The sequence below is a fragment of the Podarcis melisellensis genome (genome assembly GCF_964234715.1).
Source record: "Podarcis melisellensis genome assembly, chromosome: 2".
Lineage (NCBI taxonomy): Eukaryota > Metazoa > Chordata > Lepidosauria > Squamata > Lacertidae > Podarcis > Podarcis melisellensis.
The window spans coordinates 23,880,515-23,907,707 of record NC_138529.1 but is presented as its reverse complement, the minus strand read 5'-3'; the positions used below and the strand labels follow the sequence as shown (position 1 = coordinate 23,907,707).

Genomic DNA, 27,193 nt, shown 5'->3' with positions numbered 1-27,193 from the left:
TGATACCAGTTTTATCAGTGCAAACAGGCCACCTGCAAGGTTTGTGCCGTGACAACATTCCACAGTTCATAGCATACAGTGAGGATTATATTCTACAAAGTGCAATTTGGAGGGAGGGGAGGCAAAACTAAAATAACAAGGTTGTTGCTAGTGAGGGTTGAAGTGCACTGGATGAACTGTGAAAATTGCAGGGATGTTTGTACAGTCTCAGTTCAGAGCACGGCATGGTTACTTGCGTCTCAAAACATTACCCCTCGTATGAGGAAAGTCCGATTCTTTCTAGCACCTGCAGAAGAAGAATCTACTTGGGGGCTGGCTTGCAAATCATTTTGGCGAGATTTCAAGCAGCCGATTTATATGAAAAATTGCAATTAACCCACTCAAAATATATATATATATATACGGAGTTCAACTACCCAAATCTCTGTCCGTGTAAACTGTTTTTTAAAAGTATTTATTTGATAAATTTGCACTCTGCACTTACAATCAGAATGTCCTCTGGCTGGGGTGGGGTGGGTAACACAAAATAGGATATTTGATTCGTGGCTTCCCCAAATTTTTCCACTTTAATATTTTCATTTAGTTATTACTGAACATTTTCGTGTGTCCCTTGCTGTGATTTTTCTGACTGCCCAGGGCTCCCTCAAAATTATCCCTAATAAAAATAAATTTTAAAAAATTCAAAATTGGCCATGCTCATCTTTACATGCAGCCCTTGAAGGGCTGACCGTGGGTCAATGCAGCACGAAAAATGTTAGCAAACCCTGGCATAAAGGGGTCTTCACCCAGTAATGCCAGCAGCAGCCTTAGAACACGGGGGGGGGGGTTTCAGGCTGGGACAAGCTTTCATTGCATATGGTCAGCGCCTGAATGATATCGAGGATCAGAACAACTTGGCCACAATAAGGAAATTTTGCCCATGGTATGACTATTTTCTACCTTCCCATTTCGACTCTGGAACCCTATCTGCGTAACCTACCAATTCTAAAATACAGACATGCTTTTACTCTCACAAGATTGAATGTAGTGCCCTCGGCTGTACTTGAGGGACGATTCCAACAGATTCCATACGAAAAACACTTATGTCCCTGTGGAGATGGCATTACCGAATCGGTGGTACATACCCTGCTGGCTTGCACTCTTTATAAAGACCTGAGGAATGAGATTATCACACCACTTTTACTGTCCATTCCAGGTCACCCAACCACTACCACAGTGTCCTTTCTCTTGGCAGATCAAGATGAGCAGGTGACAGCAAAGGTTGCAAGGTTTTTAGCTGGGGCAATCAGAATAAGATCCACTCTCTGACTATTGATTCAAAACTCTACAATCTATTTTATATAATTGACTTTTTATTTCTATTCTTTGAATATCGTATTGTTGTTTTACTGCTATGACTGATGGCCGACGCAAATAAAGATTCATTCATTCATTGCATATGGCTTTTGCAAAATTTGAAACAAGCTCATATTGTGCAACATAGCACGTTTTCAAATACAAATGATGTCCTTGGATAACTCAGCTGGTTAGATTGGGTACTGATAACACCAAGGTTGCAAAACAAAACAAATTTCCTTCCAGTAGCACCTTGGTCTTTAAGGTGCTACTGGAAGGAAATTTGTTTTGTTTTGACTATGGCAGACCAACACGGCTACCTATCTGTAACTGGAACCAAGGTTGCAAGTTTGATCCCTGTATGAGACATCTGCATATTCCTGCATTTCAGAAGGTTAGACTAGATGTTTCTCGGGGTCCCTTCCAACTTTTAATTTTTTTATTTTAATCCTTTGTTTTTCTGCTTTTTTTAAAACCTTCATTCTGGTTTTTATATACTGTTTTGTATGGTACTGTATTGTCAGTATTCCCAATACCATACAAAACATAGTATGTAAAAACCAGAATGAAGGATTTTTTAAAAAAAGCAGAAAAACAAAGGATTAAAATAATAATAATAAAACCAGCTAATGAATTCTTCATCAAATCATGGCATGAGGTCAATTTTTGAAATCCCCTTGCACAGATCCTTGTGGCAACCCATGTAAAAAAGTGAAACCCTACAAGTCAAACAAAACAAAATCAGACTACCATCAAAATTAAGCCCGGTAAAGGTGTGCTATCACAATAAAATAGTATCTAGAAATTTTTAAATGGCTTCTAAGTATGAAGGACAAAAAACATGTAGTATGGAAGACCAACTCTCAGTAATTTCACTAAGCCATTTATGCTGAGACAGAGAACCCTGGTGATATTGGCCATCCATCACGGCTGATAGCACAGTCTCACAACTGACAGCTGTAAAGGCTTGGCTGTGCTTAGGAAAAATAAGATTAACTAAACAGGAAGCTCTGCAATGGTGATTTTAAAAAACAAAACCAACCACCTGGAAAATTTTAAACTTAAAATTAAATGGCTTTATCAGACAACACACTTCATTTAAAAGTCCTATCCCTTGAGATTAGTGAGGGTGAGCAAAGAAAAATAGAGTAATAGCTGTGTATTATTATGTATATATCTGGAAACCCAAGTTCTGCAATTCTGTAAAGTGATGTAATACAGTTAAGATAGGTATCTAGCTTGAGAGTTTTCCAGGTCTTTTAGTAGTTAGGAGTACAGTGGTACCTCGGGTTAAGAACTTAATTCGTTCTGGAGGTCCGTTCTTAACCTTAAACTGTTCTTAACCTGAGGTACCACTTTAGCTAATGGGGCCTCTGACGGCCGCTGGGCGATTTCTGTTCTCATCCTGAAGCAAAGTTCTTAACCTGAGGTACTATTTCTGGGTTAGCGGAGTCTGTAACCTGAAGAGTCTGTAACCCGAGGTACCACTGTAGTATTGTTTGATTTTACTCTGCATCTTTTGATATCTTTGTGCATTCAGCAGCTTCCATGGTCAGAACACACACAAACACACACTTGCCATTTTTGTTATTTATTGCACAGTAATCTGGCATGCGTAAAGCCCAGTGTCCAAAGTCTAGTGACAAAGAATGCACTGGAAAATTTACAGATGTCAAAGTATGCATATGTCAACAAGTGCTGGTCAATGGACCCCTCCCCACAAGGACCATGAACCACAATTACTACTTCCTGACATACAGATAATCTCACTGCAACACATGTTATAATGTGGCCTCCAAACAGCCAATTGTCTTTTCAAAAACCCGCAAACAAGAGTTGGCTATACATAATAATCCCACCCCCTCTATTACAAGCCAGGAAATCCTGCAAAGATGACTCAGTTTTCTATTAATCATTCAGTCTCAGAAGAGAATGGCCATCATCCCATCTAGTGCAAATCCTGGCACTTGTTTTCTTCCCCTTTCAACAGGCCCTCGTATCCTGCTAACTCCACTTTTATTTCCTAAATCAATCAAGCCTCTCTTAGAGCTGTTACATCAGTCTTGCGTTTAACACATCGCTTGCTGGAGATCAGACAGCTGATGTTCCCTGTATATGAACATTTGGAGGGTATTATGTAGTACCCTCTAGAATGATGTTTTTGTTGATACTGATTTATATACTGCTATCTATTAACATCATTTGAAATAAGGAAATACTTTACACTAGGGATTTCCACCCCACCGCAGCATGCAGAGCCCCACTGATTTGTTTGAAAATGGGTCAGTTTCAGGACTGGACCACGTCTGTTGTTAAGATTGAATGAGGAAATGAAGTTTTAAAAAATGAGAGGGTGGGTGTTATTGGCTTTTGTTGGGTTTTACTGTTGCATTCCATGGCAGGCTTAATTCTGCAATTTATTTATATTCTGGGATTCGAAAAGGATTCACCAGATTGTTCTTGTTCACACTTGCAAAAGAACTCACATTTTTCTAACCCCTGGGGAGAAAAAACACTTGTCATTATAAAAAGACCAGAACAAGATTTTGAGGAACTTTGGAGTATAGAAGAAGAGACAACTACCTCAAATATCTTGTAATTGAATGCTAACATTATTTGTATTTGCTTTTATATTTAGCTAGTTGTTTAAAACTGCCAATAAATCTTAGGTTGCATATATTTTCCACTAGCATGGCCTGATGTTGATTGGAATTTCTGAGAAATCAGAGCAGTTGTTTTTTATTTTATTTTATTTTTTGTTTTGCCTTTTACAATGTTTCGACAATAGAAAATAAAGGAATTGCACCTATGTTTTCTGCAACTTCCCTCCTCCCACCCCCCACGGTACCTAATTATATATCATTTTCTTACTGGATAAACACAAAATCAGAGCAGTTTTGATAGGTTCTGTCCCTCACCTTGGTTCCGGGCGGTGTCCAATTTTATAAAGGTCCAAAATGTAGACAAATACGTGTTTCTTTATTTCAGGAACCATAGTGCAAAACTGGGTTACGATACTCTAAGAAGTGTACCAATGTACAGACAACGGTCAAATAGATGAACAAATTTCCAAAATAAAGAGTGGATTTTAGAGCTTTGTTGACAACAGGTTGGTGATGGATAAATTCCTCCAAGCTGGACTTGGAATGCGACCGAAACTTCCCCATCTTCCCCCAGAGCTCCAAACTTGCTCATAACTCACTCTGAGGTTGCAGCAGAAGAACGTCTCTAGCTCCATTGTTCTTCCCTGGCTCCTGGAATGCTGCACCACCACTGGTACCAGGATTCCTCTGAAGAGCAAGACCTCCCTCTCTCTCTCCCTCTGGTAACATCACTACCACAGCAGCTGCCATTGAATAAGTCAAGGACAGGGAAACTGGCTCTTTAGATGTTGTTGGGCTCCAGCTCCCATCAGTACCAAGCAGCACTGTCAATGACCAGGGATGATGGGCTTTGTAGTCATGGGTTTCCCCATTGCAACAGTACATGAAAAGGGAAAGAAGAGTTTTAATCTGGGTGGCTTAGATTAAAATGTGAGTTGGAGATAATGTTCAACCTTGCACCAAGCCAAAGATTCATTGATCAGCCAATGTATCTTGGAGGCTAGATGATAGCATCTCCCACTCCGGTGCAGTGAATTGCGTCTTGACAACACCGAAAACGTCAAAAAATGACAAAGAGAAAAGAAAACATCTTCATATCCAAATATTTTAAAACTGCTGCAAAGCTCCAGCCTTGTGTGAGTGAAAGAACAAGACTGATTGTTCTGATAAAAAGTGTCTCCCGTTCTAGGAAAAGTTAACTGAATAGGCACAGAACAAGCCTGGTCCTGTCAGTCGCAGGGCAATAAAGGAATAAATGGGAAAACAACACAACGGCGAGGGAGAGGACTGGAGACAGACAGACAGCTCGTACGTGGAATGGTGACTGGAGAGACTATCACTCCGAGTCACGTTGCGCCAGGAATGAGCTGGTGTTCGCAGATGCCAGGCAGTGACATTTTGCAGAAGATGAATCTTGCAGCCTTCACTGTGGAGCAACCGCTGATCACCTCACAGGAGTGGGTGAATGCTGGAAAACGATGTTGATGCAGACAAAGCCATTCAAATGAAGCCTAGTTGGTCACTTAATATTGGGGTACCGAGTTCATTCATGGGCCAACCGCGCCCACCCCGATTACACACGGACACAGCAAAGATAAATCTCTTTTACAGCTCAGGAGAGAATCAACGCAGCACTAGGCTTGACAACAAAATTCACAAGCCCTCGTAACCTCTGTTATAAGTTATCTCTTAAACCAATATCAATAAAAATCCAGAGACATGGGCAACTGGGGGAGCACTGCATAAATCACACTTGCAGTTCCTTTCTACCCAAAGTTCAGCGGCTACACTGCCTTTTCATCCCAAAAATAGTGTTTTCCCCATTGCTGCTTATCTCAAACACAGAAAACCAGAGGAATTTCAAGCTGTAAAAAGAAAAAAAAACTGGATTGTGAGAGGCTCGGAGTCCTTTCAGTTTCACTGGGGATCCTTTTTGTTTAGCAGATGCTTAATTTTCTCATCCTTGTGACCAGCTCTCTCAGGTCACTGGATTCCAAGGGAAATGTTTTCCCTTTGCACATTGCCTTTTGAACCTTTTAAAAGACCACAGTAACTTAAAGCATTGTTGATTCTAAAACCAAACAAAATGGGGAGAATTATCACTGTTGTGCGCATGTGGACATACCTATTTTCCAATAATTAGTACTGTGAAACATAATAAACCACACAAAAGAAAACGGGAACTGTAGTTGGAAAAACTTGACAGGCTGAGTTAAGCGAAGTCTTTAAGTCACCTACTTGACACTCTTTGTTTTTAACACACCCCTCCCTTCAATACTGAGATATCAGAAAAAAATGTAGTCCCCATTTGCAAGACCTGGTTTCTGTGTTTCATATTTAAACACCCAGTTTCAAGAGGGAAGAAGAATTTATACCACCTACAACTAGTAGCTGTTGACATTTATTCCCATATTTCCTCTCTTGTTCATAAAGCTCTAGGGTCAATGAGGTACAGTCATACCTTGGTTCTCAAACGGCTTGGTACTCAAACAACTTGGAACCCAAACATTGCAAACTAAGTGTTCCGGTTTGTGAACTTTTTTTGGAAGCCGAACATACTCCATTTTGAGTGCCACACTTCCGTTTTGAGTGACACACTTCTGTTTTGAGTGCTACACTGAGGTCTGGTTTTGCTATTTCTTTTGCATTTTTCTTTTTGCGGCTTTTTTGTTTTGTTTTTGTGACTGTGTGGAACGCAGTTCAGCTACGGATTGATTGATTATGTGACTGCAGTACATTGTTTATTGCTTTCATTTTATGGATCAATGGTCTCGTTAGATAGTAAAATTCATGTTAAATTGCTGTTTTAGGGATTGTTTTTAAAAGTCTGGAACGGATTAATCCATTTTGCATTACCTTCTATGGGAAAGTGGGCCTTGGTTTTGGAATGGACTTAATCTGGAACGGATTAAGTTTGAGAACCAAGGTACCACTGTATCAGGAAACTCTGATGGATCACAGAGTGTCAGGGACAAGTATCACATTACACTGAACTGCTTGGTATGTACCTATGTAATCTCCCCCTAGCCCACAGCCTTTTTAACATGAGGTGCTGCCGGGAGGCAGTGTGTTAGGGGAAATGCAGTTCAAAAGGGGGAGAAAGAGGCTTTTCCCACCCTGGCTGCAATCGAAACAAAACTCCTTGTGCAGCTATGAGCCTTAGGAGAAAGGTTTCTAATGGTGCTAATGGGAACTTTTTTCAAAGGCTTATAGCCACAATAGGGTGGGTTTTTTGTGGGAGGATGATAAACTTCCCTTCCCAGTAACAACACTCCCCACCTATCATTAAAGAAGAATGAATACAAAGACATAGCTAAACATCCAATATAATGTGCAGCTTGGCCCTCAATGCTTAGTTTTCTAGAGGAAAATCTTGACAGAACTTCATTATGGGTAGCTTCCAGAACACTGTCCAACCATCTCGTCCTCTGACGTCCCCTTCTCCTTGTGCCCTCCATCTTTCCCAACATCAGGGTCTTTTCCTAGGAGTCTTCTCTTCTCATGAGGTGCCCAAAGTATTGGAGCCTCAGCTTCACAATCTGTCCTTCCAGTGAGCACTCAGGGCTGATTTCCTTAAGAATGGATAGGTTTGATCTTCTTGCAGTCCATGGGACTCTCAAGAGTCTCCCCCAGCACCATAATTCAAAAGCATCAATTCTTCAGCGATCTGCCTTCTTTATGGTACAGTTCTCACTTCCATACATCACTACTGGGAAAACCATAGCTTTAACTATAAAGACCTTTGACGGTAAGGTGACGTCTCTGCTTTTTAAGATGCTGTCTAGGTTTGTCATCACTTTTCTCCCAAGAAGCAGGCGTCTTTTAATTTCATGACTGCTGTCACCATCTGCAGTGACCATGGAGCCCAAGAAAGTAAAATCTCTCACTGCCTCCATTTCTTCCCCTTCCATTTGCCAAGAGGTGATGGGACCAGTGGACATGATCTTAGTTTTTTTTGATGCTCAACGTCAGACCATATTTTGCACTCTCCTGTTTCACCCTCATTAAGAGGTTCTTCAATTCCTTCTCACTTTCTGCCATCAAAGTTGTGTCATCTGCATATTTGAGGTTGTTAGGTTGCATTAAAAGAACTGATTAAGTAGAACAGTTAAAACCATTCTGATTTTATCTACAATTTTCAACCATGCAGAAACTGGTTATACACTGCAAAAAAAGGAGCCTGAAGTTTTTCTGTTCTGTAGAGATGTGTAATTACCTCCCTCCCCCCCCCAAAAAAAATAATAATAATTTGAAGGCTTCCATAAAATCAAAAAGAGAGAGCAATAAAGTTAGGTGAAAATTGGTTTCCAGGACTTTGTTGCAGTTATAATTAAACTTTTGTTTTGTTTTTTAAAACTGATTCTCACGCCACTATTTCACACACTTCAAAAATGTGTTTCTAAAGCTTTCCAATAAGAAGATGAAGTTACAAATATGCCAGGTATTAGGAAGAAATGCAGCGTTTCTGGCAAAGTTTCAGGGTAAGGGCAAGGGCCTGGAGCACAAATAAAGAAGCAGAACCCATGTCCTCATGATTTCGCTCTTCGATGCTCTGTAGCAACAGGCCTCTCGCTGTCTGCTAGAGTGACTTTACATAAGTAATTCTGGCCAGCCAGGAAAGTGACCTCTGTTTGTTGTTCCTCGGCAGGCAGGCCTCTATTTGCTTCTCTGCTTCCAGTTCACATGGCCTCCCCTTTCAAATTCCAATTCCAGGACAAACGTCATCCGAGGAAGAAAGGCACTCCACAATCGGAGACGTGCCTAGCATTTCTCTAGCTACGTTTAAGCAGACTCTGCTTGCTTTCGACAATCACCCAATTATACCAGGATATATTTTTTTATACGGATACAGTATGGGGTCATTTGCCCAGCAAGTATTTAAGCAAGGTCACATATTTAAGCAACGGCAAGCTATTAGGACACATTCTGGAAGGCCTCAAAATGGGTACTGTTATAAAACGTTAACTCTGGCATTCTTGCAAAAAGATATAATACCCCACTTTAACCCTGACTCCCTTCCTTACCTCTTTTCGTTCCACTTCTTTTTTTGGAGGGGGTAACCTGAGCACAAATGCAACTCTGTGCAGGTACACAGGGTGCCCTAAATGTACGGTCGGCTCAAGAGTTTAAGAACACAGCATAAACCAATTCAATGCAACAGAGAATCCAGAACAAACTGTATCCTCTCAACCCAGTAGGGTGCAGAACATCAATGCTTTCCCTTCTTCTCCTTCCATGGTTTATTTTACATATCATAAATCCCTGCATATTTTACAAATACTATACCATTCAGTTTGTCATTACATCCATCAAAACTTGCTTACACTGTTGAATTTCTCTTAATGCTGCCAGCATTTTCAGCTGTTCAGAATTATTTCCCACATATTGAATAAACGTTTTCCAATATTCTCTAAATGTGCAGTGGTACCTCTACTTACGTTCACCTCCGGTTATGTATCCTTTGGGATACGTATGTGGCAAACCCAGAAGTATTTTTCCGGGTTTCACCATGTGCGCATGCACAGAATTGCTCTACTGCACCGCACGCATGCGCAGAATCGCTCTACCACCGCACGGGCATGTACGGAAGCGGTCCCTCCAGTTGCGGAAACCTCAGGATCCGACGGGAGCTCCGCAACAGATCTCGTCCGCAACCAGAGGTACCACTGTATGTACTTCTTGGTCTCTTATACTATATGCTAAGTCTGTGAGTAGTGCCATTTCTGTGAGTAAGTTGCCATTTTTCTAAGTCTGTGAGTAAGTTGCCATTTTTCTTTAGTTGGGACCTCGCTCGTTTTCCATTTTGGGGCTAACAAAAAACTGGCTGCAGTAGTGGCATACATAAATAACCTTTTTTGTCACCTGGGAATTGTCCCCAACAGAAAGGACTCTGATGGGGGGGTTGGGGGGAGAGTAATTTAAAACTTTTTTTTTTCAATTCATTATGGATCATTTCCCAATATTCTTTTACCCTTTTACAAGTTTACCACATGTGAAAGAATCTTCCCTCCACCTCTTTGCATCTCCAGCACTTATCTGATTCGGACTCATACATCTTCACAAGCCTACTCAAGAGTGAAATACCATCTGTGAATCATTTTCCGGTAGTTCTCCTTCAAAGAATAACATGCTGTAAACTTCAAGTCACTTTTCCAGAGTTTTCTTCCGAGGTTAAAATCTACCGTATTTTTCGCCCTATAGGACGCACTTTTTCCCCCTCCAAAAATGAAGGGGAAATGTGTGTGTGTGTCCTATGGGGCGAATGCAGGCTTTTGCTGAAGCCTGGAGAGCAAGAGGGGTCGTTGCGCACCGACCTCTCTCACTCTCCAGGTTTCAGGCAGCTATCCGCAAGCCATGGGAGCCCAGTGGGAGTTCCCGCTGGGCTCGCAAGGCTTGCGGGCAGCAGCCTGTTCTGGGAGCTGGGGTCGGGGGAAGCTCGGGCTTCCTCCACCCCAGCCCCGCGGCGGGGGGGGGGGGGAAATAATTTTTTATTTATTTATTTCCCCCCCCCAAAAAAAACTAGGGCCAGTGCGCCCTATAGGGTGAAAAATATCTATCTATATATCTATATATCTATCAATATATCTATTGCCCAGTGTGTCATTGTGGCTTTAACAAGCTCGTCTTTTGTTTCCCAGTCTAATAACAAATTATACATTTTAGACAAAAGTGTCTCTTTGTTTTGCAGCAGTTCTTTTTCTAATTGTGAACTTTGGTCGGCAAAACCCTTTTTTTTCTATCTTATTTAAACATTTGGTGTAACTGATGGTATTGTAATACAGTGGTACCTCGGGTTAAGTACTTAATCCGTTCCGGAGGTCTGTTCTTAACCTGAAACTGTTTTTAACCTGAGGTACCACTTTAGCTTACGGGGCCTCCTGCTGCTACCAGGCCGCCGGAGCACGATTTCTGTTCTCATCCTGAAGCAAAGTTCTTAACCTGAGGTACTATTTCTGGATTAGCAGAGTCTGTAACCTGAAGCATATGTAACCCGAGGTACCACTGTACCATCAATGTTCAAGAACTTTCCATCCTCCAAATGTTGATGGATGACAACTCCCGCTGGCCATCCTGGCTGAAAACAATGCGAGTTGGGAGTCCAGCAACAGGGTCACAGGTTCCCAATCCCTAATCTTTTGGGCAAAAGACTCCAGCATTGCAGGGGTTGGACTAAATGACCCTCATGGCCCCTTCCAACTCTACCATTCTATAATTCTATGCGCTGCCTCTTAAATCAGAAGCACCGTATCTGAATGCCCAAAGACACCCCAGGAAAATTCTTCTAGCTGCAGCGCAGTGACTGCTTCCAGGTGCTGAAGTCCTGCAGCAATGCAAGTCGGTATTTAAAACAAGGAAGTGGGTGGGACAGGAGAAACAGATGATGTGGGCCCTTTCCTTGAGACTGGCAGTGCTGTTGTGGGGAGATATCATGTCTTCTGTGCTTTCTAGGTCGCCTTCCAGCCCCTGTGGCTGGGTGGAAAACACAGCCACACAAAAGCAGCAACCACGCAAAAGGCCACCATTTCCTCTCTCGCAAATATATACAGAGCATTTGTGGTTTCACCCTATGTCATCTCTGCATTTTTTAAAAAAGAGGCTCCCGAGCATTCAATCAGCTCAGCTGTTATATTCTTCAATCCTACTCCTACTGAAGTCCATAGAAAACTCCCAACAGAAGAATTGCAGCCTTAAGCGTTCACAGTGCGGTGAGCATCTCGAGGTGCTCAATGAAAAGGGCTCTTCCCTGCAAAAAATAAAAAATGCCAGTAGGTCTCACTTCAAGCAGTTACGTAATGATAAATTTCATGAGAGAACTTTTGTGTCTGTGCACTCTGGGCAAATGGAAGCCGGGTGAAGATGCACATACAGTGGTACCTCAGGTTAAGAACTTAATTCGTTCCGGAGGTTCGTTCTTAACCTAAAGCACCACTTTAGCTAATGGGGCCTCCTGCTGCTACCGCAGCACGATTTCTGTTCTCATCCTGAAGCAAAGTTCTTAACCCGAGGTACTATTTCTGGGTTAGGAGTCTGTAACCTGAAGCATCTGTAGCCTGAAGCGTCTGTAACCCGAGGTACCACTGTACTGTAAAGGGAAAGTGTTTCGTAATCCCACTGCTCCCTTTAAACAACAATGGGGGGGGGGGACATAATTTTTCTTCTCTTCCCTTTCTTTCCTGTTCATGAGGAATTGGGGGAGTAAGCTCATTTTTATTCCACTTTGCAGCCAAGGACCCCTGAGCCCATGAACCAGAATTAAAATGCAAGAATTAAAACACACACGAAGAAAACAAAACTTCCATCAGTCAAATGAAAACAAGAGAAAATGCCAGCATCTCTCAACTAACAAGACAACCTGCTGCTATGGTGAAAGTTGTGGAAGAGGAAAAATAACTTTTACGAATTGTAAGAGGCCATTTAGATATCTGGCATCTAATCGCTCAGGAACCTAAGGAAGAAACAGGCACCAGAAAGACGCCAGCTAGATGAACAGTAAGCTTTATAAAATAATTGTCGTTGCAACAATTCTGCTCCTGCTATGATCACGGGTAGTGGCTTTAACAGTTCATGGAGAGTTGCCACAGATCAGTGGTACAGCACATGATTCTCATGCAAGAGACTCCAGGTTCAATTTCCAGTATCTCCAAGAAGGATGGGGAAGGACCTCTGTTTGACACCCTGGGGAGGCAGCGCCCTAGTTACAGAAATCCCTTGCACCGAGATATTGTTTGTTGTTGCCTTTTTGACATCAGGTCTAACATACTTAAGGCGATGGAGCAGTCTGCAGGTCAGGTTGATGGAAGTGCTGGAATTGTGTTCTGCTGAAATTTTGTTGTGCTAGAAACAGTTGTACGGTTTCCTAAATTTTGCATTTTATTAGACTGGGGAACCTGTAGGTTGAAGGGCAGTTTGAAAATACAAATAACAATACTGAGCTAGATGGATCAAAAAGCATGACAGCATAAGACAGCTTCCAAGTTTGCTATCCTATCTCTTGGAAGATAAGCAGATTGTTCTTCTGCAGAGCATCCGAGTGTCTACTGTGGTCAAGAACTGGAGAAGCTGCAATGCCTACTCTAATATGTCTGTGGGCTGCTCTTTCCCTAAAGGATGGAACAAATCAAGGGAGTCGGTTCCTGCAGCCAGCACAGGTGCATCACTCAGGATGGCTTGGGGCAGATGTAGGAAGCCCCTCTCTCTCCTTCCACCTGAACAGCCCAACCAGGCCACCACTGCCACAACCTGTGAGGAGCAGCACGACTGCTCCCCTTAGAGGCTGCAGCAGAAGCAAGCGAGGATCCAACTTACATCACCGAGATCGGCAACTGATCTCTTGGGTGTTGAACAAAATGCAGATCTGGAAAATAGAGCAAAGGCCCAAAGAGTGGGAAAGCAGGGCAGGGGAGACAACACATACACACACCCTACACTTTTCCTGAACACATCGGCAACTCCCAGCTGTTGGCTCTTAATAAAATACTTTGCCCCCTCGGGCAACTCAATTTGGACAGATTGTAAAAGAGAAAAACTCTCGCCCATCCCCAGCCAGCTGCACCAAGTTGCTTCAGCTCCATGTGGCCCGTCTGAAGTTCAGAATGCTCAAATTCCATAGAGGCAGCATGGAGATAGAAACAGCTTGAGCTGTGGGGGAGAAAATCACATGCACACACTTTGTGAACTGTCAAAGGAGCAGGTGGTGTGGAAGTGGTATTTCAGGGTGCTTCTGCACTGGACCCACTGGTCACACTGGCCCTTCCAGTGTGAATGCCACCAGTGTTAGAAACTTAGATATATAAGCTAGGCACCAAATAGCTCCAATACACCAAGGTTGCAGTTGTCATTTTGGGGCAAGACCACTCTAAAGTTTTATTTTTCAAACGGTAGGCAGACTGTGATTGATTCTCAGTTAAACATCTGACCAGTTCAGATGACAGCCTTGAGCTACTATGTAAAGAACTTTGAGAATTTCAAGAAGGTCACTTGATCCAGTCCATGTATCTATTGGCCTAGTCCAACCTCTTTTCCTTAATGGTGACTGCTCCTGCTCAAGGCTGCACAGCAAAAGCAACTGGGTTCCGGAAATTCATCCCAATTGTGAAGATAAAATGTAACTGATAGAATTCTACAGGAGGAGGTATTTGTGTGCGTAAACAGTACAGATCCAGTGATCCGCAGATGGTGGAGATGCCTTGCGCCATCCTGGAGCCCAAACATCTTCACTTGGTCACAAGTGGTCAAAAGTCAGGTGCAAAATGTGTCTGAATGCTATCCATACCAGTAATTCAGCGACTAACATCTACATATGTTTGCCTGCACTTCTACTCTTGGCTCACAATGTCTGACCCACCATTAAGCACCAGACAGAAATCACAGTTCTTCCTGAAAATTTTAATATGGTATTAAATTCACGGCATGTAATGCCTTAAAAGAAAACATAATGAAAATGATCTATAGGTGGTACATGACCCCAGTCAAGCTTGCAAAAATTTATCATTTGCCCAATAATAAATGTTGGAAATGTAATGAGACTGAAGGCACCTTATATCACCTTTGGTGGACCTGCCGAAGATTAAAGCCTACTGGGAAATGATCTATAATGAAATTAAGAAAGTCCTTAAGTGGACTTTTCCTAAAAAACCTGAGGCTTTTCTCCTGGGCATGGTTGGCCAATTGGTGCCAAAGAAGGACAGGACCTTTTTTATGTACGCTACCACAGCAGCAAGAATTCTTCTGGCAAAGTATTGGAAGATGCAAGAACTACCTACTCTGGAAGAATGGCAGACAAAGGTGATGGACTTTATGGGACTGGCAGAGATGAGCGGCAGAATCCGCGACCAGGGGAAAGAGACAGTGGAAGAGGATTGGAAGAAATTTAAAATATATCTTAAAAATTGTTGTAAAATTGAGGAGTGTTAAGATGTCAAGGGGTAAGAAGCAGAGAATTACAGCTGTAACTAACAAATTTAAGGAAACTTAATGAAAGGGAACTAATAGACAAATTGACTAAAGGGTTGCTAAAGAATTGCAAAATAAGGATGCAGCGAAAGGGAGGTATGGGGAAGTCGGAGGAAAGAAGGTGCATGAAAACAAGATTATGAAATTATACATGTTTAAATGTTTTGTATGTTTTTGTTTTGTGTTTTGTTTGTTTTTTATTATGTGTTTGAAAAATGAATAAAAATTATTATTTTTTTTTTTTAAAAAAGAAAATTTTAATATGGGAAATGCCATGGTCACAGACAATATCCCTAGGAAAGCGACCACAGTTAGCAGAGCCATTTGGTGAAATCATAATCATAGGATTGATTAATAACAATCCAATTTTAATTCAACACCACTACCCCTCCAACCTCCGAGGGAATGGCTCAATTTCACATTGCACAGGCCGGGGAAATAAAGAGCTTTGCATTTATTCTTTATATATCTAAATGCTGCCGTTTTCTAGACAGGCAGACAAGGAATATATATGAGCATCAGACAAAACGGGCCTAACGAATCAATTAGCAGAAGCTCCAAATCAACTGGATTGTTTTTAGCAGCTGGAAAACCCAGCACCAGCTTCCTTTTCCTTAAGAAATCATTAGCATGTGCTCAGTTTTGGGAAGCGTCTTTTGCAGGTTTTCTCGATTCCCTGCAAGAACTGCTTGCTATCATCTTCATAAGTACCCGGCTTATGCTTCGTAAGTACCCTGCTTGTGTTCCATCTTGTTGTTTTGTCAGCTCCAGCAGTCCCTGCTGCCTGCCCCCTACATGTCATATCCATGCGTTTGCTTCCCAAGGGCACTCTCCATAATACAGTAGTACCTCGGGTTACATACACTTCAGGTTACAGACTCCACTAACCCAGAAATAGTACCTCGGGTTAAGAACATTGCTTCAGGATGAGAACAGAAATTGTGCTCCGGCGCCATTAGCTAAAGTGGTGCTTCAGGTTAAGAACAGTTTCAGGTTAAGAATGGACCTCCGGAACAAATTAAGTACTTAACCCAAGGTACCACTGTATGTTGACCAACCCCACCCCTAGGTACCACTCAGCCACAGCCTCCCAGCCAATGTATGACTACTGGTGTCTGTCTGGGAGAGCTACACAGAATCTGAAATTGTAGAACAGATTGACCCCATTTGTGCATTGGCAGAGGGCATGGCTTGTGTGCACACAAACACACACACACACACAGGATCTAGGGCAGGGGTAGGCAACCTAAGGCCTGTGAGCCAGATGCAGCCCAATCGCCTTCTAGATCTGGCCCGCGGACGGTCTGGAAATCAGCGTGTTTTTACATGAGTAGAATGTGTCCTTTTATTTTAAACGCATCTCTGGGTTATTTGTGGGGCCTGCCTTGTGTTTTAACATGAGTAGAATGTGTGCTTTTGTTTAAAATGCATCTCTGGGTTATTTGTGGAGTCTAGGAATTCGTTCTTCTTTTTTCAAAATGTAGTCTGGCCCCCCACGTGGTCTGAGGGACGGTGGACAGGCCCACGACTGAAAAAGGTTGCTGACCCCTGATCTAGAGGCAGGCTAGCTCACTCATTCAACCACTTCACAGGTTCATTACCAAATGCCTGCTGCCTTTGCACTGCATATTACAAACAAAGGGAAGAGTGGTAATAATCCAATTACCACGTGGTTTCTGGGGGTTGGATTGGAGGAACACCTTAAAAACTGCTCTTCTGAAACCTGTGAACCTTCCCCCATAACCCTGGAGAAGTACGCAACAGTAGTTTACCTACGTTTAGCAAAAGGCAACGGAACTATGGAATAGCCGAAGTGAGAGGGAAAATTCTTTCTCTGCCCTGTTCTTTCCTGAGGGTAAGTTTCACAGAACTCAATGGGGCTCAATTCCATGTAGATATAGACATAGACACAAACAACTGCACAACCAGCTGGTCACAAAAAAAGAAAGATTTCCTAAAATGCATGTGAAGTATAATTTACCCTCTGTAGCCACTGTCTCATTACAGGCACTGCATGCAGCTTATTAAAAAAATTAAAAAATAAAGCTCCAGAATCACATGTGCAGCAAAGGACCACTGTGGAAAACTGCTACAGTTCCCATGGCATCTCTGTGTATGTCGCCTATACAACCTGATATAACACGACAGGATTTTTCTTGTGTGGTTAGATGAAAAACAAAGGCAATATTGAAAGCTTGTAAACAGCCACCAGTCCGGTTCCCTGCAGAATTTCCTCCAGACAACCAGGCAAGGAGGCTATAAAAGAGACAGGAGATTCTTTTCATTTTGGGCAAGTGTACTAATGTAATATTTTTGTGCACTAGCTTCATTTGCAACATATTTAAGTATGTCCCACAAGCTGCTCATGCTGTTATATATATACAAGCCCCACTAAGGCACACAGCAAGGCTTTTAAAATGTTTTGTTTCTTGCCAGTGGTGCGCCTCCAAGATGAGTTGGCACCTGCCAAGAAACACAGAGGGCATCACACATACGAGAACGACGTTCGTGGCTCTCTGCATCACACGCACGCAGAGAATAGATCGCAAACTTTCAGGAAATTCCCACCCATCCCCACCCCTCATTGCAAAACATCAAAATTTGGTGTGAGAATCATTTGGCAGAATGAACTCAAAGTAACAATATCCATTTAGGCAGCCAAGCCACTCTCCATTCCAAAGGCAGTGAACAGCTTAGGAGATATTTTTCTGTTCTCCAATCTTTAACTTAGCTTTCTGGTTTTAAATTCTGGACACCCCAGCACCACATGGCTTCAAATATTATTATTTAAATATGAAAGAGGTTCAGTTCTGCCCTTAAAACAAAATATATACAGTGGTACCTCGGGTTACATACGCTTCAGGTTACAGACTCCGCTAACCCAGAAATAGTACCTCGGGTTAAGAACTTTGCTTCAGGATGAGAACAGAAATCGTGCTCCGGCGGCGCGGCAGCAGTAGGAGGTCCCATTAGCTAAAGTGGTGCTTCAGGATAAGAACAGTTTCAGGTTAAGAACGGACCTCCAGAACGAATTAAGTTCTTACCACTGTATTATTCTTCATGAGACTGGGGGGGGGGGTTAACCTTTGTATTTCAGCAATATAGAAGTGGAAAGATTGTCCAGTATCAGTGACAGAGATCATAAGAAACAAATTATGAAATGGGAATTGTTAGAGGCAGCCTTTTAACGTATATTTAACTGCACATTAGCATGTAAGAACATAGAAGCCACTTGTCTAGGGATCAGAAGCTGGCATCGTTTGGGCCAAAGCCAGCCCCATAAGTCGTGCCATATGTTCAGTCCCCTAGCTCTAAATAGGGGACCATGGGATAGGTTATCGTATTTTGCTTTAGCAGCAGATGAATGGAGGAACAGGGGTGGGGGAAAAGTGATCCTCTGGAAAAACTAGGCTTGGTAGTAGTAGGCTTGGATGAAACCCCCCACCCACCCCAAAAAAAACCAACCACATATCAGATACATTCAGTAATTCCGTCAAACATGTTCAGCAACCCTATCGTGCCATAACGAAGATTTTAGCAGCAAAGAACACCTCCAATAATCATCTACAGAGTAAACTCACGAAGTTTAAACCTCTGCTAAACGTATTAGCTCAGATTACAACACATGCAAGTCAGAAGCTACAAATTCAATAAGCAAAGGGATTTTCTGTAAATCATCGTTAGCAATGATATTAAGGTTATTTGCAGTTTTCTAGGTCTTATAGTGTATGATCGTCAAAAACCATTTTTACACCCGTTTTTCATATATCAACAAGGACATGAAGACCAGCAACACACAAAAACCAAAGTGGAATAAACATGATCTGTGCCCACGTTACGTAAGTGGACTTAAGCAATTTTTCACTTTTTCATGCCTTCCTATTCCCCACTATTTCCCACCTCTCCTACAAAAGTTTATAGCATCTAACAAAAATGGAATATACAATACAAAAAGATATTGCCTACAATAAATCTAGTGCTATTGCGTGTTTCATAGATCTCACTGGCCCAACTTGCAAAGTATGATAAGCCGTAGTTTCTTTCCAAGCATTTTGCACCCGGCTAGCTACCACTTGCTGCCAAGTGAAAATGTCCAGGAGCCAGGATAGTGCCCAACGTCTCCACCATCTGGAGATGCATGCCTGGGAAGCCTTGGGTCTTGCCTGTTTTCACACTCTAACAACACATCCTGCAGAATTCTATCCATTCTATGTTATCTGCACAATCGAAATGAATTTCAGGAACCAAAAAGTCAAATTGAAAAATACAACTTTTGACCTGTCTGGCCCCCAAAATGGCAACTAGACAATCTGTTTTGGCAACTGCAACCTTGGCTTATGGAGCCATTTGGCACCCAGCTAATACATCTGAGTTTCTAACGCTGAGTTGATGCCCAATAGCGGCAAGCAGCTGTGAGCATCACTCTGGGGCACTGTGGGAAATTCAAACAACTCTCAGCCACCCTGGTAAGCTCACTGCAAGAGGGGTGTCACAGCATGGGGCAGGGTCCACTGATGCAACTGGGGTCCCACTACCAGAAGTCACTGTACCAAGTACACACTCTCAAACCTCATGCCTGACTTGAGTCAGAAAAATGGAACTTTGCCTAAAGAGCTACCACGGATTGTGTCAGCAGCAAGGCTCCAGGTCCCTCTTCAGGGACTTGCACAAAATCAGTCCCTTGCAACTGGCAAGCATTGGGTTACCAGTACAGTGGTACCTCGGGTTCAGTACTTAATTCGTTCTGGAGGTCTGTTCTTAACCTGAAACTGTTCTTAACCTGAAGCACCACTTTAGCTAATGGGTCCTCCTGCTGCTGCCGCGCCGCCGAAGCATGATTTCTGGTCTCATCCTGAGGCAAAGTTCTTAACCTGAAGCACTATTTATGGGTTAGCAGAGTCTGTAACCTGAAGCGTATGTAACCTGAAGCGTATGTAACCTGAGATACCACTGTATTTAATTTAATTTTATTTTTTAATTTAATTTTCAAACTGCCCTTCACGAACATCATCACCATGGCAGTCTACAAGAAAATATTATCCCGAGGCACGGCTGCAACGAAAATCTGGCATGTGTGCAATGGATACCGTTCTTCTACCACTTTCAAAGACAGCAGATGCTCTTCACATCTTGCACAGAATTCCACTACACATCCCCATTTCTCAAGTCGTTAAATCCAAATGGGATTGAGCCATGCAAAATCTTAACGCATATTAGAAGCCGCAAATCAGAAAAAAACGAAGAAGGCTTCTTCTCCCGTTTGCTATTTTGTTTTTCTAACCTATTCCGTGTGCGGAGGGGAGGATATATACACCAAACACATTATCAACTGTTACAAAAAAAGGAAGAGGATGCATTTAATTACTCCACAAGTCACAGAGGTTCACATTTTTCTAAGTACGGAATATTTTAAGCTTGTTTTTAATGTTCTTGTTGGTTCTGCATCCTTCCGTCCCAACTTGAAATTGATGCAGAGTGGAATTATCAACATAATCCAATATTTGCGTCCATCACACTGGGTGGAATTTAGCATCAAGCTAAGGCAATCGTACTGTCTGGGCAACTACATCAGCTTGCCAGATGTAGCAATCGCTCCTCTCCTCCGCTGTTCTGGGCGGTGGAGGGGGGGTCTCCTCACAGCCACTTACAGTGGTACCTCAGGTTAAGATCTTAATTCGTTCTGGAGGTCTGTTCTTAATCTGAAACTGTTCTTAACCTGAAGCACCACTTCAGCTAATGGGGCCTCCTGCTGCCGCCGCGCCACCGCTGCACGATTTCTGTTCTCATCAAAGTTCTTAACCCAAGGTAATATTTCTGGGTTAGCGGAGTCTGTAACCTGAAGCGTCTGTAACCCGAGGTACCACTGTATTTTGAAGTGGAGGGGCACACAGAGGGAGGAGACCCATTGCAGAAACAGCCCTTACACAGGGCTTCCACAGAAGTGGCTTCTTATGTATATTTATAAGCAGTGAAATAAAGAACACTTTTGAATGAGCAAAGAAACTTCACCTTAGCAGATGCTGCTCTTGATATGCCACGGCTAGGTTTCACAGGGGATACCCTGCGTGCAACAGGACCTGCCGAAACCCATTGCCACCCTTCCTCCCTTATCACGAAAGGCCTCTCCTGAAGGTCAGGGGAACTCAATGCACCTCGAAGACTCGCAAAAACTCTGCAGCTCCTATTCTCTCTCCCAGCATCCCACCTCACCATGAGCTGAAGCACTTTCCATTCCAGCACAGGGCACTTTGGAGCTCAACCTTTGCTGTGCTCTTTTACCTGGGGATAATTTTCAGTGACTAATTCCAGCTAAGTGCCGATTTCAAGCACCCAGAACTAATTATCCTTCCACTAAACAATGGAGAGCATTACTTCAGTATTTAACATCTTGCAACCAGTTCTGTAAATAGTCGTTCGCGTTGCCTTAACGCTAGCTACGCGATCAAGATTGCACACGAAAGCAAAGCAAAACTTAACCGAACGCAATCACAGCCAACTCTTCTGAACGGAACTAGCAAAGAGCTAAAGTCAAGAGAACCTCGCGACCCCTTCAGAAGTGCTGTCTGTGGCATTATCAGACGTGGTAGCTCAAAGCGGCTGCCATACACCTGTTGAACTCCTTTGTGAAGCGTTCCAGGTTCAATAAGGGCTTAATGGAATATTGAGGCCCCCTCCAGACTGCTGTTTAATAGCAGCTGTATGCAGCGACATGGCACTTATGCATTAGCAGGGCATGGGCGCATAGTGTGGGGAGTGCCAGGGAGGGAGCACAAACTAGGTGTCCCCACACAGGTGACCCCAGCGTAGCATGGCCCAATGTTCCTCTCTGCCCGCTAAGGGCCGGCCAGGCTCCCCCCTGTGCAGGCCGACAGCCCCACTTTGCTCTGGTGGGGGTGGAGTCACTCCAATGGCGTCAGCAACTAGGCTGCCCTCCCACCGCCACTCACAGTGTGAGCACAGCCCTCCCACCCAGCATGCCCTGGGCACCAGCAAACAACGCTATGCCACTAGTAGGGCATCTGAAATGGATTTCTATCAGATCAGCCCACATTCTCAGTTGTTCTCTTATACTTTCTAAAGTTTCTGCGTCACTGCATCCACACTTGAACTCTACCTATTCTGTTTTCTGTGTTTCCACCCCTCCCCCCCCCAAAAAAAATTGCTCACCCTCTACACTAAGTGTAAGATAGTTGCACTATGATGCCATGATTCTATTTGTACACTTTCAAGGGTTTGGGTTCAGGCTAAACCAGAGCTCGTTTCCACACACCATGGAATGCCGGCACCTGGCATCAATAGGAACTCTGCAGGAGTGGTTACATCAAATAAGTGGGTACATTTCGGCACATTATCTGAAGGCAGCCCTGTGTTTGACATTTTATTATGTTTTTATATTTTATTATGTTTTTTATATTTTGCTAGAACCCAGCCAGATGGGCGGAGTATAAATATTATTGATATATTAATATTATAAATATTATTATTATTATTATTATTATTATTATTATTATTATTATTACAGTCGTACCTTGGTTCTCAAACGGAAACTGTTCCGAAGTCCGTTCGACTTCCAAAAACATCGAAAAACCAAGGCACAGTTTCAGATTGGCTGCAGGAGCTTCCTGCACTCAATCGGAAGCCACGTCGGACATTCAGCTTCCAAAAAAAGTTTGCAAACCAGAACACTTACTTCCAGGTTTGCAACATTCGGGAGCCAAAACGTTTGAGTCACAAGGTGTTTGAGAACCAAGATATGACTGTAAACGATTTGTAGTATAAAAAGTTGTAGATATTTAGCAGGAAACTTCAGGGCACTGACCGATTGCAGCCAAAGCAATATAATCACCCTGAAATATTTGCATGTGCAAATGGCGTTGAAAGCGCCATCATGCATAAACAATTTGAGTGCATCACGAGCACAGGTGAGGATGAATGTGCAAAAAAAAGGGACCCTAAGGATCATCTTAGTCGAACCCCCTGCAATGCAGGAAAATGCAGCTGTCCCATAGGATGGGGATCGAACCTGCAACCTTGGCATTGCTCTAACCAACTGAGCTATCCATGCACTAAAGGGAGGGGATTCCAACATTGTTGAGAGCTAAGTACCACTTAAATCTGTCTTACCATGAGGTGAGGGTACCTGGAAATGCCTCCGTATGCCAACAGTCCTAGATTAGCTTGCCATTTCAGAAGAACTGGCTTGCCCCATGGATAAGTCCCCCTTACGTAGTCTGCCTTGGCGCTTCTGCTAGCAGAATGTGGTGGCACCCAGACAAAGGTTTCACATGATCAACTTTCCCCATTTGGGTCAGGACCAGCAGCTTGCGCTTATAAAAAAGAAAATCCCACAGACCAGAAATAAATGCCACAATTTAGGTAATAATAATAAAAAAGATACAGAATCACAGAATTAGAAGGTAACCTAAGGGTGATCTGCAATGCAGGAATCTCAGCTAAAGCATCCATGACAGATGGCCATCCAACCTCTGCTTAAAAACCTCCAAGGAAGGAGAGTCCACAACCTCCCGAGGGAGACTGTTCCACTGTCAAACAGCTCTGTCAGAAAGTTTTCCCTGATATTTAGTCGGAATCCCCTTTCTTGTAACTTGCAAGCCATTGGTTCAGTCTTAGGAGAAAATAAGCTTGCTCCATCCTCCATGTGACAGCACCTTGGACACTGTATCTGAATAATCATTTGCATGGCAGGGGGCTAGCTTCTCCTTTTATTAATCTAGGGACATGGGTGGCACTGTAGTCTAAACCACTGAACCTCTTGAGCTTGCCCATCAGAAGGTCGGAAGTTCAAATCCCCGCGACGGGGTGAGCTCCTGTTGCTCGGTCCCAGCTCCTGCCAACCTAGCAATTTGAAAGCACGCCAGTGCAAGTAGATAAATAGGTACCGCTGCAGCGGGAAGGTAAACAACGTTTCCATGCGCTCTGGCTTCCATAATGTGTTCCATTGTGCCGGAAGTGGTTTAGTCATGCTGGACACATGACCTGGAAATCTGTCTGTGGACAAACGCCAGCTCCCTCAGCCTGAAAGCGAGATGAGCACCGTGACCCCATAGTCGCCTTTGACTGGACTTAACCATCCAGGGGTCCTTTACCTTTACCATTACCTTATCAATCTCGTGTTTAAAAAAGCATACCCAAAAGAAGATTCCTTTGTGCCATTACAGTTGTCAAGGTGTATTATTTTAAAAATATTGCATCTCTTATAGCATCTCAAAAACAATCCACAGAATCCCGTAGTTCTCATGCTCAGCTGAAAGAAATATCAAGTAAATGCAATTGTATTTCCTTTATATTGAAGCCTTGTAACCCTTGCTTTTTACTTCCTCCGCTCCCCCTGTTGTCCAACCCACCAGTTAACATTGCAGGGTAACCATGATCAAAATAGAAGTCCCTTGTCCCCAATGAGCTTACAATCTGAAGTTCCGTGTACACAGTTACCCCCACAACCCTCAAAGTTATGCCTTTCTCTTTCTGCCGTTTTAACACACTACCCCTTACTTTCTGCTGCATACAGACACCCTTATTCTTTTGAAATAAAGGTCTCTAGATGTTTTTGAAGCCAACATTTGCTTCATTTGTGTTCTTTATAGTACTGTACCTTAAAAAAAAATCACAACTTCATCTACTTGAAAATTGCATTCTACACATCTAAATATATGTATGGAAATGTTTCACGTGGACAGAATGAGAGTTGGAAAGAAAACTGGAATTCTAGGCTGGGAAATGATGGCCTTACCAGACAAGATGATGGATCCTGGCCGCAAACAAAACTGAATGAAAGCAAGATCTAACCTGAATGAATTGGTGCACTTTCCCCTTCAATTTAGTACCTTTTCACTGTCTCTCTGCTCCAGCTTTAATCAGTTTTTCCAAGGAAAGAGGAGGGAGATTCAGATTTTTACATCCTCCCCTTTTCCCCCTCAGTGTATCAAATGATGGATTCCCCTCTTGGCTGCTAACTAGATCAACATGTTGGATCCGAAAAGAAAGGGAGAGTGCCACATTCTCTGCTAGCCATCCTTTTAGACTGGCAAAAAAACCCCGATTGGGCTCTTTTCTGCTGAGAGCTTCCAATCAGCCTCCATTTGGCCAGAAGAGAGGACTGCAGTAAATAGGTAATAAATTATGCAATTCAGCCGCCACAAAGTGCAACTAGGGAAGGGGGGGGGTTGACATTAAACACTGCGATTAGCACCCATTGCCTCTCTAGCCCCCTTTCCCCCCTTTCCCGACCACCCTCGAGAAGAAAAAATGAAGTCGTCGATAAAGGAACTCATACAAGTGGCTACCCAAAATGCATTCTGCACCACTGTGCACAGAATCCAAACCCACAAGTCCTGCAGCCTCTTGTAACACAGATATTTGTAATGCAAAATAGAATAAAACCCAGAAAACTGAATCCGTATATCCATGCATAGACAACTAGATTCCTCCCCTAACTGCAAGACCCACACAGGATGTCTACAGTAGTTCCCACTTTCAACATTACTCTTGCAAAGTTTGAAGGGGACGCTTGTCTACATTTTTATTCCATGTCAATTATCCTTCCACGTTTGCCCATCTTTTAAACCGTGTTGCCAGCCTTAGGACACAGAACCTTCTCCAGTACTTTGAGAAAAAGATCTGCTCTGCCTCCATTTACACACATCCCAAACCAAGAAATCCGTGTTCCAGTATAAGAAAACGTAGGAGACTTCCTTGCGTAACTTTCTCAAATCCATTCCTAAAACTACACGCACAGCTTGCGACGGGGGGGGGGGGGGGAGGATAGGTCTGTGGAAAATGAGCTCAGCATTGGCATCAGAACAATACTTTCCCATAGAAACAGAGGCATATATTTAATTCTTAGTAACTCCACTCAAGTTTCACCTTCCATTTCCTCCAGATAATTTTATTTTTTTTAAATACAAAGTTTGGCTAAAATTTGCAAGGTAAATTGTCTTGCAGATTTGCATTTTGCCTTTTTTTTGGAACAAGAAAAAAAGAAAATATACAGCAGCTAAATGCATAAGCCCTTCAAAAGCCTTTATCTGCCCTGACTGTGCAAAAGGCAAAAAAAAAAAGAGCTCTGTAATCCCAGCAGAAGAATGCAAATAACGTCAATGCACAGCTGAACTGCAAGCCCTGCCTTACAGGAACTATGTGTGCCTGTGTGTATGTGCGTGAGTGTGTGCGCGCGCCAGTGTGTGTCTGCAAGGAGGGAAAAAAAAAGGTACATTCTAAACAGGAAATGCAACTGAGAGCTTTTCAAAGCCTCAAACTTCAAAATGCAATTGCATCCCCAAAATTGCATGCATGCAATTCCATAATGCATGGACGACTTTTTGCATATCTGCAAGGAACGCAAGTCGGAGCCTTACCTCTCGGCTGAGACATTTTCCCCTCTGCTTTGATGGGGGAGGGGAACACAAAAGACTTTGCCTTCTCTCTTCAGTAGCTAGTTTTGCAACAAAGATGAAAACTGCAAGCGCTCAGTCTTCATGCAACTGGAGTTTTTCTGACTCCCTGCAGCAGATCTCCTTGCAGAGGAAGGAACTGCAATTGCACACCTTGCAAAACAGATTGCAAAGTGGGTTTTCACCCCCTATTGCAATGGTAAGGAAGGCTCTGCTGCACCTACATGATGGGCCAGGACTGGCAGCTAAAAGCTCCAAACTTGGATCCGAGTGCCTTAGTGCGCAGACGTCCTTTCTACGAGCAGCGCGTTGGTTTGTGGGTAATGTAGTTCATCCGGATAGCCCATTGAGAGCTTCTTTAAGGAGACTCCGTTGTCTTCATGCTCGAGGAGGGAGGTGGGTGGGATTAAGATACACGGAGCCATCTACTTGGAGGCGACTGGTGTGCAGCGGGGGCGCACAGATCCCACTGGAAAATGTAAGCAGGAAATGGAAACGGCCGCGCACAGTCTTCTGCTATGTAATCGGAAAGCTGCAGAGAAGCATTGCCTAGCAGAGCGAGCGTGCAACCACGTTGCGAGACTTCGTGTCTATCCAATGGCAGTTTCATAACATAGGAATTGTCGTACTGCAGTCTAGCAGTCTGCCTCCAACAGTGGCGACCCCTCGCCTTGCATGGCAGTACATATACCAGGGAATGCTCAGCCTCTCGGAAGATTATTGTCGATATACAGAAATGTCAGTATGACTAGCCATTGAGCATCTTCTGAATTAATTTGCTTTAAGCTTTTAGTCTAAACACATACATGCAAGCAAGACACACTGCCCAAGATAAACAGTGGCGTTTCCCTCAATAAATACTTTCCTGCCATCTAAATTGAGGCACTCTGT

The 27,193-nt window shown here is 43.1% G+C and overlaps 1 protein-coding gene across 1 annotated transcript in view; it reads right to left on the bottom strand.

Moving 5' to 3' along the window:
• MAP2K6 (mitogen-activated protein kinase kinase 6) overlaps positions 1-26,714 on the bottom strand; it is a 77,197-nt gene extending 50,483 nt beyond the window's left edge. Inside the window, exon 1 of the mRNA XM_081899876.1 lies at positions 26,267-26,714. Within this exon, the coding sequence (XP_081756002.1) occupies positions 26,267-26,282 (16 nt within the window). The 5' untranslated portion in view covers positions 26,283-26,714. The remainder of the gene's footprint in view (positions 1-26,266) is intronic.
• Between the last annotated feature and the right edge of the window lie 479 nt (positions 26,715-27,193).